At 43.2% G+C, this 16,722-nt stretch overlaps 1 protein-coding gene across 4 annotated transcripts in view; it reads left to right on the top strand.

Moving 5' to 3' along the window:
* Window positions 1–16,722, top strand: part of plxna1b (plexin A1b) — a 203,632-nt gene that overhangs the window by 54,745 nt on the left and 132,165 nt on the right. For all 4 annotated transcript variants that reach the window (XM_008297227.1, XM_008297225.1, XM_008297226.1 and 1 more), the window contains exon 3: window positions 898–1,080. In XM_008297227.1, the coding sequence (XP_008295449.1) occupies window positions 898–1,080 (183 nt within the window). The remainder of the gene's footprint in view (window positions 1–897; window positions 1,081–16,722) is intronic.

The raw sequence follows: 16,722 nt of genomic DNA, 5'->3' as shown, positions 1-16,722 counted from the left end.
ATTAATCAAACCATATTGATACTCGACACACACTGAAAACATGCACAAAAGTGCAAAATATATTAGTTTAACAAAACACTCTTTGTCTGTGGAACTTTTACCCCTCTTCATTGATTATACCCTGAGAGTGTGTGTGTGGTGACTGGTTAAGGCATCATATGGGTCAGTGGATTGCCCGGGGCGATAGGCCCCTCGTGACACAGGAATGTTCCAGATATTGTCACATGGTCACCAGTATTACAGCCGTGTCACCGCCGTGACTGAACGCTTTAGAGTAAAAAGGTTTTTGCATGGTGGGATTGTGCTTGAGGGACAGTAGTGTGTTTATAAATGGGCCATTATTTAAGTAGCCTACTTAACATGTTTGGTAATGAAATGAAAGTTCGATGGTGCACCTAGAGGCCTCTCTGCAATCCCACTGGGAAACGGAAACAAGAAGCAAGCAAACTTTTAGACAGACTGACTGCTTTTAGGATTTGTTTTGAGGGGCATGCTGAGGGTGAATGGGTTGCAGTGATTGACGACTGATCTGAATTTCTTCCTCCTCCCATAGTCAGTCTTCTCTCTTTACAAAAATAAGCTTTTAAACTACAAAAAAGAGACAACTTAATTACTCGGCTTCTGTAGAAGTACTGAATCAGAAAAATATTGCACAAGATTAAGTTCACTTTGTGGCATTCTTGAGTAACTGAATATGAATATTCATACTGATCAAGGAAGAAAATGAATCTGTGTTGTGTTTACTGCAGTCTGATCTGCATTTTTTGTACCAACCAACAGCCTAATGCACAATAAAGGCAGAAACACTCCACGGCTTGCATTCTGTTTTTATTCTGGTACAAATTGACATCTTAAGAATCTGGCCTTATTGGTGTTTCCTCTTTCTGCTTCCTCCAGCCGCTGCAGATCGATGATAACTTCTGTGGCCAGGACTTCAACCAGCCCCTGGGTGGAACCAGCACCATCGAGGGCATCCCACTCTTCATTGACAAGGATGATGGCATGACTTCGGTGGCGGCGTACGACTACCGCGGCAACACTGTCGCGTTTGTCGGCACACGTAATGGCAAGCTGAAGAAGGTAGGAATGTTTACTTTTTTCCATTAGCACAGTAGTTGGGGGGGAAAAAATTGCATGTAAGCCAAACAGGCTTGTTGGCGCTTTTCATTTAGTGGACATATAGGGTTTAAAAGGATACAACTTCTATATTTTTTTTGCAGTTTTGTATGTCGAGTAGCTCTTCAGCCAGTGGTGGCTGTCAGGGGGCTCTCACACAGCGAACTTGCAGCTTAATCGTTTTGGATTTACACAAGGCACTCTGCAGACATTTTTCATGCGAAAATTAAATGCAGTCAACACCATTTTTTTCTTGCAAGAGGCTATTTCGTACAAGACATTCAAGAGCCTCTTTAAAACCTGCTCATTTAACAAGCGATTTAAAGCAAGTCTGCGGCTACTCTCTCATTGATTGTCATGTAAGTCACGTCAGACATAAAATATTACTGACATAAAATGTTACTGCTGTATCCCAATGCCACGTGTCTCGATGCTGTGTCTCAATGCCATGTACGGTCTCGCCTCTAATTTTAAGAGCTCGCCTTCAATCAATCCAACGGTTATGACTGGTGAATGGCTTTTCTGTTCAGGTCAGCTGTGCAGCTCTGACAGATCAGGTGGATAGATTGAGCATTGGACAGAAGGATAAAGTCGTGATGGATGGACTTTTAACTTCATTTTTTTTCCTGATTTCCTTGATAAATCTGTTTTTTTCTTTGAGTGAGATTCTTTTCATGTGTTTTTTTTTTTTTTTTCTAGTCAAAAGTGTTTGTTATGTGGGTGTATTCAGTCTATGGAGGACAGAGCACTCAGGCTAAATGGCAGCTCATTAGAATTCACCCTGTTTCCCTCCGCTCGGCTCAAGACCTGTCATCCATTCAATATTATGAATGTATAATCAGCCCGTGTGTTTGTGCGCTTTTAATGCGTGTTTGTGTATGCACGCGGTGTTTGTGTGTTTGTCACTCACAGTGTGCGGAATTATTTGAACGCTTGTGATGGCATGGATTTGTGTGTGCACGCGTGTGTTTGTGTTTAGGAGAGAGCAGGAGACAACAAACAATACAATGTCGACGAAGATTCAGCGCCGCGGATTTGACACCCATTCACTTAGCTTGGCAACCGTCCCTTTATTTATTTAGCTGTTCTCACATGTCTTTCCCTCTCTGCTGCTATGCACTCTGCTTGAGATGTATGTGTGTGGAGTATCACCTGGGAAAGCGATGCTACAGTAGGTTGTTGTAGGTACGTTGCTTTTATGTGTGTGTGTGTGCGGCCACATGTGTGTGAGAGTAACATCAGAGCCAAAGAGCCTGCAGTTCTTTTGGCTGCCTTGTGTTTCAGACAGAATGCCCCAAAACAACAAGAAAAAAACAACACATTCTTGGAAAAGATTCCATTTGCTTAGAAGAAGTAATATCTGAAACCTGACATTCAATCACCCTCGCATTCACATTGAGTCATAAAGAGACAAATGAAGAGACGAATGAAGAAAATAGAGAAGATGAGCTGCCAAATATGTAGTTTGTAATAACAGATTAGTTTTGTCCACAAGACTCAGTGAATCAGTGTTTCTTTAGGTAAGTTTATGCCTTCCTGTGTTTCAGGTAAAAGAGTGTACTGTTTCTACGCGAGTGTGTTTTTAGGTTTAGACAGCACAGTGGGAGTGCATGCAAGACCGCGATAGAACGACGGCACATGTTGGCGTCCTTACACCTTCTCAGGAGAGCCCAAGTGTTGGATGTTGTTTATATAGCCATGCCTGAGGGTGTGGAAGGCTGAGAGGGTAGAAACAAGGAGAACATTGGTAGTGTGGATGAATATGCCTCAAGGAGACCGTTTGCTTGTGTGCTCTTCATTGACACTTTAAGAGAAAACGGAAGAAAGAATTGACAAAAATTACGGCAGTGATTGCTGCATTGATAAGGATAAACAACCAAGTAAATCTTTTTTTCATTAGGATAAGAATACTTCTGCTTTAAGTAACATTATTTTACCTGAACCATTTCTTCATTCGTCATTTGGCAAGACTTGAAATGCTTTGATATCCTGCGTTATGCACACTTAGAGTCTATTTTTAACCGACTGTAATGTTCAAGGTTGTCGAGAGCAACAAGATGATGGCATAAACAACATGTTTAAAGCGCTAATGAAGTCCCACTGTGCTCCATTGGCCACACTTGTGCTGATACTCACAGGGGAAGCTTTTTCTAATGAGTTGAGGTTTGATGGGACATAGATAGGAGAGATACAGGAAGAGAGATAGGGAGATGAAGCAGATAGAGGGAAAAGCTACAGGAGGTGGAGGAGAGAAGGAGGTGATGAAGAGAGGTGATGTCCACTGTTGTGATTAACTAATTCCAGCGGTCATCTGGATACTGCTGCGGTCAAGGACACAACTGCAGACTGGCCGTCCGCTGCACTTAATATTTAGGATTAAAAGCCTCCATTCCCTTTCACGGTTTCATTATCTCTGGCTGCTTAGCAGGACTTCTCATTGCTCTGTTCATCTGTCAGCAATGTGCCAGCTTCACATGCTGCATCTCACTCCGTCCACTCTTGTCTCCACTTTTTACGTCTCTGTGCCTGCTGAAGCGCCGTGACTAAGCCGCTGTCGTCTGTGTAGCAAAACAGATTGATCAGATGCACATTCACACAAAACTCTGGTGACTTCTCTCAGCCTCTTCTGCACTTTCAGGCACTGCTGAGCAGTGACAATTAAAGGGCACACACCCTGACATCCACACACTTGCACACATATGTGCATTCTCAATAGGTGGTCTGACGAGATGAGACAAAAAGAGAGGATCCCGGTCGATAACCGAAACCTATTGTAAGAGCTTCTGGTTGATGCTGCACACACATTTTACACGCAGACGCAGGATTCCTCAGCTGCGCCCTCCATCAGGGGCCAATGCAAGCCATCTGCTGTGTGTATGTGGCCAGTGTGCCAGGTGGTAGGAGCCCCCACTGCCCACTGTGTGTCCATTGTGGCCATGCCAGACTCAGGTGGGAGGGTGTGGAGGTGCTGTGTGATGCTCATTCATCAGTGCATCAATGAAGCTGACCCGCAGCTCCTGACAACAGCAGAAACTGTCTGTCATGATTTACTGGTGAATCTAAGAATAACAAGACAAAATGGACATAATATGTTACTTGTACGTTACTTGTAACACTTGTAACTTATGCATAATTGTCACATTTCTGTGTCAATTATGCATAATATGTTACTTATAACATATTCTGCATAATTGACACAGAAATAACAAAGAATTACATCAAAGCAGCATAAAAGTCTTTCGGTTCAGGATTCATCACGTTGAGGACAGCAGAGTGACTCAATGTTCTCGCGAATGTGTCCTAACTGAAAGATAACATGATTGACCTCTGCACCAGGGAAAGTGTTTCTATGAACTAATTAGCATTGGTTCTGTTGAGGTGTCCTTGAGAAAGAACGAGAACCATTACCAGTTCTGTCATCACAAAGGATGAGAGGATGACTGCATCAGCGAAGCAGCTCCCATCTAAATATTAAGTGCCAGATGGGGTTTGACATCTTGTAGCTGTTCCACACACAGCAGGCCTTGTGAAGCCACAGTTGGGTTTTATGAAAGAAATGGTTTTGTCTCTAGTTTTAGACCTTGTTATAGTCGTCAAGTTTGTGCTTTTCCCCAACTAAACTAACTACAAGCAGCTCTGTAAATGGAAGAAAGTGTAAAAAATGTCAAAGTCTAAATTTAAACCAACATCTGACCTTTGTACGACAGAACCCAAAAGCATTGAATTAAATTCTTTCTGCGGCTTCTTGACCATCAAAGACTTTAAGCCATGCATTTTTTTTGGTAACCACTGACTGCTATAAATTGATTTAGAACTAGGCAGTGAAAGGGATTGCACACACTAACTGCAGCATTGGTAATATTTTCTGTGATCATTGCGAAACCAGAGTTTCAGCAGTAGCTGCACTGGTGACATTGACATTCCAGGGGTTAATAACAAGTGACAGTTTGTCGTTTGTATGTGTATATTGCTGTGTGAAGGCACTGATGTATTCCACTGGGACTGCCGGTGTCACCATCGAGAGACCATGTCATGGCCTAATTGACTGATGATTGTTATTCTACTGGTGCATAATGCTGCTCTGTCAAACTCCCCTGTGTGTATGTGTTTGCGAGCATGAGTGTTTGCGGTTTGCATTTAAATGTGTGTTCCCCTTTGCAGACGGGACCTCCACCCAAAAAGGAACAAATAAACATACTGTGTAAACACACCAGGTTCAACTAAATGACACAGTCAGGGTGGGATGATGGAGCAAGAAAGGTTTAGGTGCGCGTTCTCTTGCTCTCATTTTCTGTTTTTTTTTTTGATTGAGAATCTACTAATCTGAAAAACAGAGAAAATATGACATGAGGACTTTGTTCCTGTGTGTGTCTGTGGTTTGTGTCATCATTTGGCTCGGCCACCGGAGCCACGAGTTGTTTGGCCTGGGCATGAGCACAGAGGCTGGCTTTGTGCAGGCGTTTGGTAGCCCTCGGTCATTAGTTCACACAACTGCATGGGGTCACACAAACATGTACAAAGCGGATGAGAAAGAGACGGAGGAAATGGAGACGCAGAGAATGATGAAAGGGATCGGATACGGTAGACGCAATGGAAGTTAAGATCAAACGCTCAAGACTAAACAGATCATTTATACTTTGCATTTAACACTGAGTTTTTCCACCTAATTTAGCTCTTTCCCAGAGTGCCATCAGTCATCCACTCTTGTCATAGTTTCTTCTCTCTCCTCACAATATCGCTTTTAAATGGCGTTTTCCGATTACATGTAGCCCAGTTAAGCCATAACGTGAATGTGACAAGCCAAGCATACACAGTATATCTTTCTCACCATAGGAGCGCTCTCTTAGCATGCAACATAGCATGAAATCAGCTCAATCACATTAACTAACTGGCTGACTAGCTTTGCTATTAATCGGGAACTCCTGTATGCATCTGCTCTTGTTATTCTAACTGGGCCACTATAGCAGAGGACTGCACTGGAATTGGATTGCAAATTGTCATGGGTGGTCAAAAATATTAGCTTCAGGTCTTGAGATTTAACACTAAGCAGAAGGATGGAGTCGATAAATGAAGTTGAAAAGGAGAGTAAAGTAAATGTGCAAAGTACTGAGACACTACATATTTGTCAGATTTTGAGCATAAGGGTTAAGCAATGTGACAAAAACAACTAAAATGAGTTGTTCTTTAGCGATCATCAACATCTGATTTTTTTTTTTGAATGGAGAGAGTTTAAGGTTTACAGTCTTCTATAGAAAGTGTTGCATTATGGGTTGTGTGTAGCTTTCAAGTTGAGTCATTTCAGCCTGTTTGTGGCGAGTCTTTAAGCGGTAATCAACACTGTTTATCCCTCAAAGGTTTCTTAAGGTTTGTGTCATGCGCTTTAGTGCCAACGAGGAAGTACATTAGTGACAAGTGAACACATCTTGTAATGAGATTCCTGTTACTGTGCAACATGTGTTTAATGTCAGACTTGTTTCAGCAGAACTGAACAATATCCACACCACTGAGGTAGCGTTTTGTTTCAGAAATGGCACATTTGAATTTTACGATTTAGGCATTTTTTACATACAAAAACAAGAAATTGAAATAATCAAATTAATTTGTTATATTACCCATCCTGCAAATAGTTCTTTCTAGGATGCTGAATGGTTTAACCGACCGCGGATTGGCCACAAGTACATAGCTTGAAGCCTCACAAGATGGATCCTCTGGTATTCCTGAGAGAATCCAGCTGCCTTGCAAGGTAAACCCATCCCCAAAATAGCTGCGACTCCGTTGGTGTGTGCATACGTGTGTCCTGCTGAAACATATGGATATCAATTATCTCTTATCATTACCAGTGTTTCTCCCATCTGTTGGCATGTCCTCACACGTGGCTACACTCAGTTTTTGTGAATCCACCCTCACACACGATTATACACAAAGACACGCTGAAGCCTTGGAGGACGTCTCTGCAGAATTTAACCATGTGAATATACAATGTATGTGTCACTTCAAACCTTAGGAGCTGCCATCTCTGCTTTTACTCAATGTCTGAGCATCAGCCATATAGATTGTTGGATGTTATAGGCTGCAACAATCCATGACTCTCGTTTTAGCTGAAATAGCCACTGTACAACCACAGTTATGAATTAGTAAAGGGAATCATCCATTGCTTCTTCACTCTGCCTCTCTGCTTCTGTTCTCTCTCTCATTTCCTCCGTTTCATCTGCTGCTCACATATTCTCTTTCCGCTCTCACTTTCTGTCTCCTTCTGTGATCAAAGATTCCTCTCCCTGATAATAGTTGAGCGTTTGTGTATGTTGAGATGAGATGTAGTGATCGCTATTTTTCTCTAATCATTTTCTCTCATTAAAGAGAAGAGCGGCGTGCACGCGCGTACGCCGCGTACATCTACGTGGCAAGCTTGCATGTGTAAAAAAAAAGCATGCGCACCACTTTGCAAACGCGCGTACTTTCACGTCTTAGAAAATGGGTTGTAGCACTTAAGTTGTAAGGGTAGACAGTAATGAGGGGTCTTCTTAAAAGATTTAATGCCACCCCATCATCTACACACACACACACACCCACGAATCCACCCACTCAGTCTCATTAAACCAGTGTCTCCAACTCTGCACTTTTTCCCTACAAGAGCCTCATCTGCCATAATATCCATATTTCCTACCTTCCTAACAAGCAGTGGCAACATTATGGGGCACTATGAGTTGATAGTCCTCTTTGTAAATCTTGTGCCAAATCCTGGTGCCAACTATTACCTGGTAATTTAACCAGTGCAGCAATAAATGTTCAAAGCTAATCACTTAAAAGGAGCGGGATAAGTTACAGTGGGCTCCTACGTTAGCTAATGCCACAGATGAGAACAGTTCAGTCCTTGATAATCTCGGCGCTAATGCACTTTAGCTTGGTCCGGCAGCGGGTGACTGCGCTGCACTGCACAGCACTCATTCACTACCTCTGCGTTCTTCTCCTAATTTACTACAACTAGGGGTTAATGAGCCAAAGTGAGGAGTAGATGAGAGTGGGAAAGAAAGCCGGGAGAAAAGGAGACAGACTGAAAAGAAAGAGCAAGGGAGATGAATAATAAATGTACCATGCTAGAATCCATTTTTAAGGGAAGATTAGAGGAGTCTGGATGCAAGCTGGGATGCTCACATGATCCAAGTGAGGACGAGGCCAGCCTGTTTCTAGGTCATCTCCATTAGGCATCTCGGGATAGAACATCAAAGAATTCCTGCTTTTCACATCATATATACAGTATGTGCAGGGTTACACGCTTTTATATTTTTCTTTAAATTATATTGTCATTTGTCAAGAAGATTTTTGTCATGCAATGTTCAAACGTGTAATGTAAATCCAATGCATGCATTTGATATATTTCTTATATGCCAGGTTGCACACTAGTGTCTTGGGGTCAACACCATAGAAACACACTGGCCTCTAAATTAAAATCCAAACAGTTGTTGGCGTTGACATGTCTGACAGTGTTTGTGCACCTTCAGAGAGGGAAGTTGTGGGAAGAGAAGGGAATGTTTCGTCCTGGCATCGCTCCGTCTGTGCCAGCTGATACAGCCAAGAGCACACCTGGTGGATGGCACAGTGCCAGGGCTCGGCGGGCACTCTCACTCCTGACAAGACACACAACTACACACACACACACACACACCGGAGGGGATGTCATATCTCAAGCTAACAAGCCAAAATGAGCACATTCATGCAGGTATATATAGTCTTGGGTACACGCTGGGGCAGTGCTGTGTCCAGAGGGTTAGTCATGAGTGACACAGCAGGTATAGATTACCTTTGGTAGCTGTATCTTACATACTGGCATACACACTTGCACAGCGTGCCACACTTTTATTCTATTGCAATTAAGCCTGGCAGCCCATGTTATACGCCTTGGTTTAGAGGAGAGTGTCTTAAAATCGCTGCACAGCTCTCCACAAGCCCTTAACAAGCACACGTGAAAGCTACATAACTTCTTAGCCAGTAAGTGGAAGGAATCATCAGCTGTTTACAGAAGGATACACTCGCGTAGAAGTAGGACACATAATGGAACATGACGCAGCACTTTGATGCTTCCCTTAAATCTCTGTAAATAACAGGACGCGCCGAGCTTCTCCATCTCCATTTCACCGAATGATGAGTGTAAATATGTGAGTTACTATCAAATTAGCTAATCTGCTGTGAAGAATGCAGACGGCACACACACATGCACGCACACTCTCCTATGGGAAGCGACTGTAGCAGGCTTATCAGATTACACATTGCCAAGCTAATAGATTCTTAATAGATTGTTTTTGATTAGTTCCTCTGGTTTAGTGACGTTAAGATGATTAACGTTTGTGTATACGGAATCAAAGGCGCGCCTGTGCTCGCGCGCACCTGCGCGTGTTTGCACGCTGTGTTTTATTGCAAACAGAAGATGTGATTGCTGAAATGCGAGTGTTTTGTTTGAAGTGTGTGTCTTTGTGTTGTCATATGGCAGTCATATGCTTTGGGAGAATTTCAGGGCCACAAAATTCCAGCTTGGCATCGATATCTGTCTTTCTCTTAGACACACACACACCCACCGAAATACTCTGGAGACACACACAAAAACAACTCCAAATGCAACAGCTCCTTGCGTTCATCCTTCTCACACAGCATGGCGGCGTCTCCTGCTGTCTAACTAATTACCCCCCCATCCTGTACCTCCCAGAGGGAATAGCTTCAGCCTGAAGCTTTGTCACAACGTTAGCTGGCTTGGTAGCTTGCCCCCAGCCAGCCTGTTTTTAGACTACTCACCTCCTGACCACTGCTAGCCATATTGCACTCACCCTGTGGCTAATCCTGTTAGCGTAAGAGTCGGCGATAGCCAAGCGGAAAGCCAATCCCCCATGCTGCTCTAATGCCCTCTAGCTAATCTTTTAGCGTAACAGTTGGCTAAAGTGAACTTATTCCAGTTTCTTTGACTTCATTTGTTGTTATTTCCGATGTGCAGGGCAGCTAATTACAGAGTTAAGATTTCATTTAGTGTTCATTAAGAGGAGTAAGTGTTGTTTCAGCAGCTCCTGTTTTTTAGTATGAGTGGAGTTAGCAGAGAAGCAGCTAAAAGCTCCATTATTGGTGAACTTGTGACTTTACCATTTCTATCTGCTAAGCCCTTAAAAATGAAGAATTGGGCATTTAAGAGGAGGCTTACTGGGCACAGAGTTGTATCCTTTTTTTTTTTCACAGAGGTTATTTCTTTTTCACTGCCTCCCTTTTCCTTATGCTTGCATTCCTCCTCCTCCTCCTCTCCCCATCCACATTCTCTAATCGCTAATCGTCTCCTTTTGGTAAAATATTTATCCATCCCTTTCTTCGGTTCAGATGTTTCAAACTGATTAATTAGTCATGCCTGCATCTTTCTCTCTTCGCCCTGTTTGCGTCTTGTTCCTCCTTTCGCTCCTCGTCTCTTTCACTCAGTCCCTCTGCTTTCTGTCTTTGATTCACTCACACCATCGGTACTCTCTTTCTGCTCCTCTCTTCTCTCAATGGAATTAGTCATTAGCTGACTGACTGAGCTGATTGCATCTATTCCCAAGGCTAGCATTTGTTTGTGCATCTTCTCTCTCTTTCCTCCCTCCCCTAGTCATCTCTTTCACTCCCTTCCTTGCTCCCCAACAGTCTTTCTGATTATCCACCCAACTTATTTGTCTACCTTCTTTCTCTACAACCGTCCCCACCTTCCTCTCTCCCGTTTTTTTTTGTTTAGATGTTCTTGGCTGCAAAGACTAGTTTGGATCGTTGAATTAGCATAGCAGTGTACACAGACACTCCCAGCAGTCTCCTCCATATCTTCTCTATAGCATTAATTGCACAGTGTCATCCTAAATTGGCTAACACCAATTAAGCCCTCACTATCATATTTAATTGGTCATTTAGCCTGGCTATGGTTTGAATACTGTGTCTCCCTGGAAATGGTTTAGTTGGCCTCCGACAGCCCGCGTGGCCATTTCGAAGACCGTTTCCTCCTCCCTGTGGGTTTTGCAGTGTTCTGGCCAGCTACTGACACTGCCAAGAGCCGAGACGGAGGGGTGTGTGCAGCGTGTTTGTCGGAGGGGGAGTAACTAATGGCAGGGAGAGAGATATATTCTCCTCTGCCTACCCTTCCCTTCTCTGCCACCTCTCGTTCTCCAACCTTCCTCACACCCCTCTCCCACTCTGCTCCTCCATCCATGTGTTGCTGGTGGATTAAGCTAATTAAAGCACCGCAAACAGGGTCCCCAGAGAGAGGCTGCAGACACACACAAACACACGCGCGCATTATCATACACATGCACTCATTAACGAAGGCAAGCACACGGGCGCACACAATAGGAGAAACAGGAAGGAAACATGAGAACAAGCACACACACACATATATATATATATATAAAGACATGCATCACACTCTGCAAGAACTACAGCAGCAGATTATGTTTCCGTGTGTCGTAACTAAGGACAGCATACATTACAGCGGTGGCCATTATATTTCTCTCAACAAAGCGTCATGTAAATACTTTATGGACCACTTTCCCGCTTTCTTGCACTGCACGAGCCAAAGATCATCTTCACTAGATTTTAATAGATTTCCATGTAGATTGAGTTATTTGTCATCAGTGAAGAACTTAAGTCCGTGTAACCCCACCCCATATGGATCATTGGAAGTCTGTGTTCGCTCCAAGCTTCAGCCTAAGGACTCTCTACTGTGTTATCATCCATAAGAGCCTTGTGCTGCCTATTTACGGGTCAGTGGCAGGGAACCAGTGGCCCAGAAATAACTCGAGACCATCTCACTTTAACCTTAGTTTGTGTGTGTTTCATGGGCGTGTGTGCTCGATCTCAGAAAGAACGGGTGACAGGTTCTCAAGTGCGACAGTGAAGGGGTGTTTTAGGACATAAATGCTGCTTGACGTGAGAAATATTAGCCTTGTTAAAGATTTGAAGACAATTTGTTCCCCAGACAATAAAAGGAAAGGGCCACATAGATGAAAGGAAAAGCACAGCCCAGAAGGTAACACTTGATCCTGTCATAGAGAGAGGAAGGAAGAGAGAGAACGCTGTGTCACTTGGTAGGAATTCCTTCCGGATGTTTCTGCTTTCAGGATATTGGCTGTGTCTCTGGAAAACTGCCTGCTTCCAGGGAAACCTATTGGATTACTAATAACCTTGGAATGGATACGGCCAGCACAGAGGATGTATAGGAGAGGGAGGGGAGTGATGGGTGCACGGGCTTCTTCCGCAGTTTGCTATATTCTTTATATTTTTTTAAACATTTTTTCCCCCTCCCCTGTTTTCTGGGTTTTTTTTTTCCCCACTCATTGTATTCTCCTGCAGTTAAATCAATGATAGACTGATGTTAAGTGTATATGTTTGGCTTTCAGTGTTCCCTCTTAACTAAATTTGTCCTCCCTGTGCCATGGTGGTTGGATATGGCTGTTGACTGCGCTGACGCTCCCGTGAGGGACCTGTTTTATTATTGTGCAGGAGATATCGGAGCGTTTTGAGCATTCAACAATAAACACGGTCACACCCAAGCGCACACAAGCGCACACCCAATAATAAGGCTCCAATAACATAGGGGTCTTTACTCCAACTTGTCTCCAAATCCCCCAGTGACAGGCCTGCTCCTCGGTTGCCATGGCAACAGTCGTCAGGGCAGCCACGGCTAGCGATAGTGAGGAAGAGGAAGGATGAGAGAAGAGAGAGCGAGAGAGAGTCACAGGGAGCATTGATGTTTGTGATGCAGCCATGGGATTTGAACACAGTCACAACATTGGAACTGGGTTGCTGCAACGTTGCTGAATGTTGGGAGTCGCACACAGCCGCAGAGCAGTGCTGGGAATGCAGTTTCAACTGGGGTTGGAAATAAGTGGGCTTGTAGGTCATGTTTACCCCTGTGTGCATCTGTGTGTGTGTGCATGTTTGAGAAGAGAGAGAGAGAGAGAGAGGGAAAGAGACAGAGATGTGTGAGAGAAAAACGAAACTGCAGAGACAGCACACACACTCATTAACTCTTCCTGCATGTTTCAGTCTGTCTTCGTGTTTGTGCGCTTGCAGATGAGCTCGATGTTTGTGTGGATGTGTTCATTCATGCACAGCACAGTGGCTGTGGACAGGATTCATTCTACACTCAGTTGCTTTCACAGCACATCTGCTTACAACTTTTCAGTTTTCTGTAAGTTAGTAAAATGCAAGTGAAATGTAAAAGTTAAGTCTTACATAAACCGTGATTTCACGCACTTTCAGCTTCTTTTATCCTCAATAAAAAGCTTGTTTTCATTTGACTGTTGGCAAATATGTAGTCCTTGGATAAAGCTACCCAGTTGACAACCCATTGCCACTGCCAGAAAGATTGGAAAGAAATTGGGAAATGTTGTTGTCGGGGAAACCTCTCCTCTCCCCGCCACTTATACTGTACGGAATAGCGCAGCAGAGACTGGATGCACAGCAAAAAGGCAGTTAGTGTCAGAACTCCGATGGAAAATCCATAGTTTCATTAGAGGCCCAGTGGTATGAATGTGGCCGGGAGGCGACCAAAGCTCTATCATGGGCCCTACGGGAGCCAAAATGGCTGCATTTAGTGATGCAGTGGAGTGAAGAGGAGGCAAGAGGGTCAAGGCTGCCGCTGGGAGTAAAGTGTGTTAGAGAGACAGAGACAAGAGGCCAGATAAAGTTCATGTGCAGTTACTGGCACAGCAGCAATTGTACCCTACACACCTTCAGTGCTGCGGGTCACAATATTATGCTGTTTATTACACAGGACCTTGACAGAATTTTCTAGTGAGCGGAACTCACACAGCTCTTTCTATATTAGGCCATTTAAAAGGCAACTGTGCAGATTTCTATAGTTCTTTGGAACACCTCAGAGTCAGACTGAAGTATTTGAAACACGCAGCTTTTTAAGTTGTGTCCAACAACACTAAAGTATTAATGATGTATTACTTCTACCATTTGGTTTTTGTACAACCGCTAACTAGCATTGGCATGTAAACACTCTCTACATCACCATCTTAAACTTAGGGTCCACTTTTCCTTCACTAAAAATCAAGGAGTGCATTAAAGGCACGAAGCCACTTAGAGTTATTGGAAAAGGCCTGAGGTGAGTTAATCTGGGAGAAGGTAGCACTCAGAAGCTCCGGGCTACTGTTTGTCCCTCTGGGTGATTAGAGTTAAGAGACAGGCTTTAAGGGAAATTAGCTTTCGATTGGGCCTTCTGATAAAAAGGTAGGATTGTAATTGTTAGTGACCTCCAGGTCCAGGAAGTAAAGACCAGGTGAGATGTATTGTCCACAGTAATGTGGATTGATCGGAAAATGTTGTTTATTTGCTGGAAGTTTTCTGTCCACACAATGCTAAAGCAGCAGAAATGTACTTAAATCCCTTCTTTTCTTCTCCTATTTCAGCGGCATCTAGCAAGCCCAAAGCTCTGCAAACGTTTAAATATTTTGTAATGTATGTAAATCGGCCATGTTTGTGCGGAACATATGACACGGTTCACTAAGTGCTTGGGCACCCGCTCATCATCCTTTTCTCTATCTAACCATCCTCCTCTTCTGGGTCTCTGATGAATAGACATCTGTATTTTTGTCACACTCTCACTACCACATGTACCTAACCAGATGATATAATGTCAAACCTTGGAAAAACAACCCAATTCCTCTGAGGAAGAGGCAAGTGAGGGATTACAGAGGAGAAGGAGATGAGAGGAGAGGCGACACACACACACACACACACACACACCTACACACACACACACACCTACACACACACACACACACACACTTAATCAGACTGATTGCTTGCGGCTCTGACTCCTCTCGTTGCATCATCTCTCTAATGCATTGGTCCTGCATCACCCTCTCCTGCTGTGTGTTTGTGTGTGTGACAGTGTTAGAAACGCGGGGTCCTCAGAAGACTGGTGAAAGCCACGAGGGGCATGTCCTGACGTTATGAAACCTTGTTCACCAAAATGTGTGTTGGTGCCCTTGTTTATGGGCTTCTGATTCACATCCAATTCAGTCTGTTAATTCTGTAAGTGTTGTGTATATAACATTTATCATGACGGGACTTTCATCGGAGAACATTTATATAGAGCCGGTTTTTTATTAGCAGGCAGATCTGACCTTCATACTTTAGTGAAACAGTTGAAATAAATAGAGTATTGACTAACTGAGCGCCTGGATAGATGGATGATATACTTGAACAAGTGCTTAAAATGCACTAACAAGTTTTTGTGTTTGTTCACAAGACTGCATATTTCTCCGTGCCAACTTAACTGACATACATGTTTGCTCCCACTGCTAAGTTTTGACACTGTTTGCAGATACATACATTTACTCACATCGACTTCTTTCCCATCTCCTCTCCTCAGAGAGAGCGATGGAGCCAGGAGCAATGCAAATTGGGTAAAATGTTCCAGAAAGTGGCTTTTCCCACTGGGACTTCTCAACTCAAGCTCTGAGTTAGCACTCTGTGTGTGTGTTTTCTTGTGTGTGTGTCACAGTTCTCGCTCTTGCTTTTGTGAGCGTGTGAATGCAAATTGTTCCGCATGTGCCTGCGTGCATTGAAACGCGTACGCCTGCATGTGTTTGTTGTGTGTGTTCATCCTCATTTCTCGCAGGCTGCTGTGGGCTACAGACCGGCTTGTGATTTTAGGGTGGGTAGAGACAGAGAAGGAGCAAGTGTTTATAAAGCAAGGCGATGGTGGAAATTGAGGGCACGTCTCTGTCAGACCTCACCAATTAGCTGCTAGAAAGGCTTTTCCAGCTGTTAATTTGACCATTGGAATAAACAGAGAGAAAAACAGCTGGAAAAGGAGAAGGATTGGAGGGAAGAGTTTTGGTAAGAGACAGAAATCAGCGAGTTTACAGGATATCATCTGACATTTGTCAGAGAGAGTTTACCAGCTCATTACGTTCTTTTTTCTTTTTTGGGATGCACATGACCTCGTGTCTGGGAGTTGTTGATTGTTTACTGTCACTACAAGTAAAGCCTTCAGTCTTTCACAATTACTCGACTGCAATTATCTGTAAGGCTGGCCTCTGCAATGACTTTTATTTTTAGGGATGCTAATTCTGCTAAAAGGGAAAAATAACATGAATGCATTTCTCTGTTTTAAACTGTCAACATTTAACATCAAACAAGCAGGGTGGTATGTATAAGACACATGGGGAAATTGAATCAATTAAACCATTAAAAATACACATATTTAGTTTTTTTTTTTTTTTAACCCATATAAATAATCCATTCCTGGTTCTCTCCACACGCTGCAGCTCAAGCACACCAGCTCACATATGATTCTTCTGAGACACTGAAAAACCTTTATTTTCATCAGAGCGCATCTTTACCTCGAAGAGTTTTTTAACACGAGATGTGCCTGACACCTAAAAAAGGACAGGAATGAATTATGATTGATTAATGCTATATATAAACTATTTTTTTAGGTCTCTGAAATTAAGGGATTTTAGCATTTTATCCAGTGTTTAATTGATTTATTTGATTTTATCCTTTCAAGCCTCTTTACTGTTGTTTTTGGAACGATATTGAAAGTCTGATCAACTATGAAGACGTGCATTGAGATGACAGACACAGTTGTGAGTG

Source organism: Stegastes partitus, unplaced genomic scaffold, assembly GCF_000690725.1.
Source record: "Stegastes partitus isolate 25-593 unplaced genomic scaffold, Stegastes_partitus-1.0.2 Scaffold1201, whole genome shotgun sequence".
NCBI classification, from domain to species: domain Eukaryota; kingdom Metazoa; phylum Chordata; class Actinopteri; family Pomacentridae; genus Stegastes; species Stegastes partitus.
This window is presented reverse-complemented; position numbering and strand designations above follow the sequence as displayed.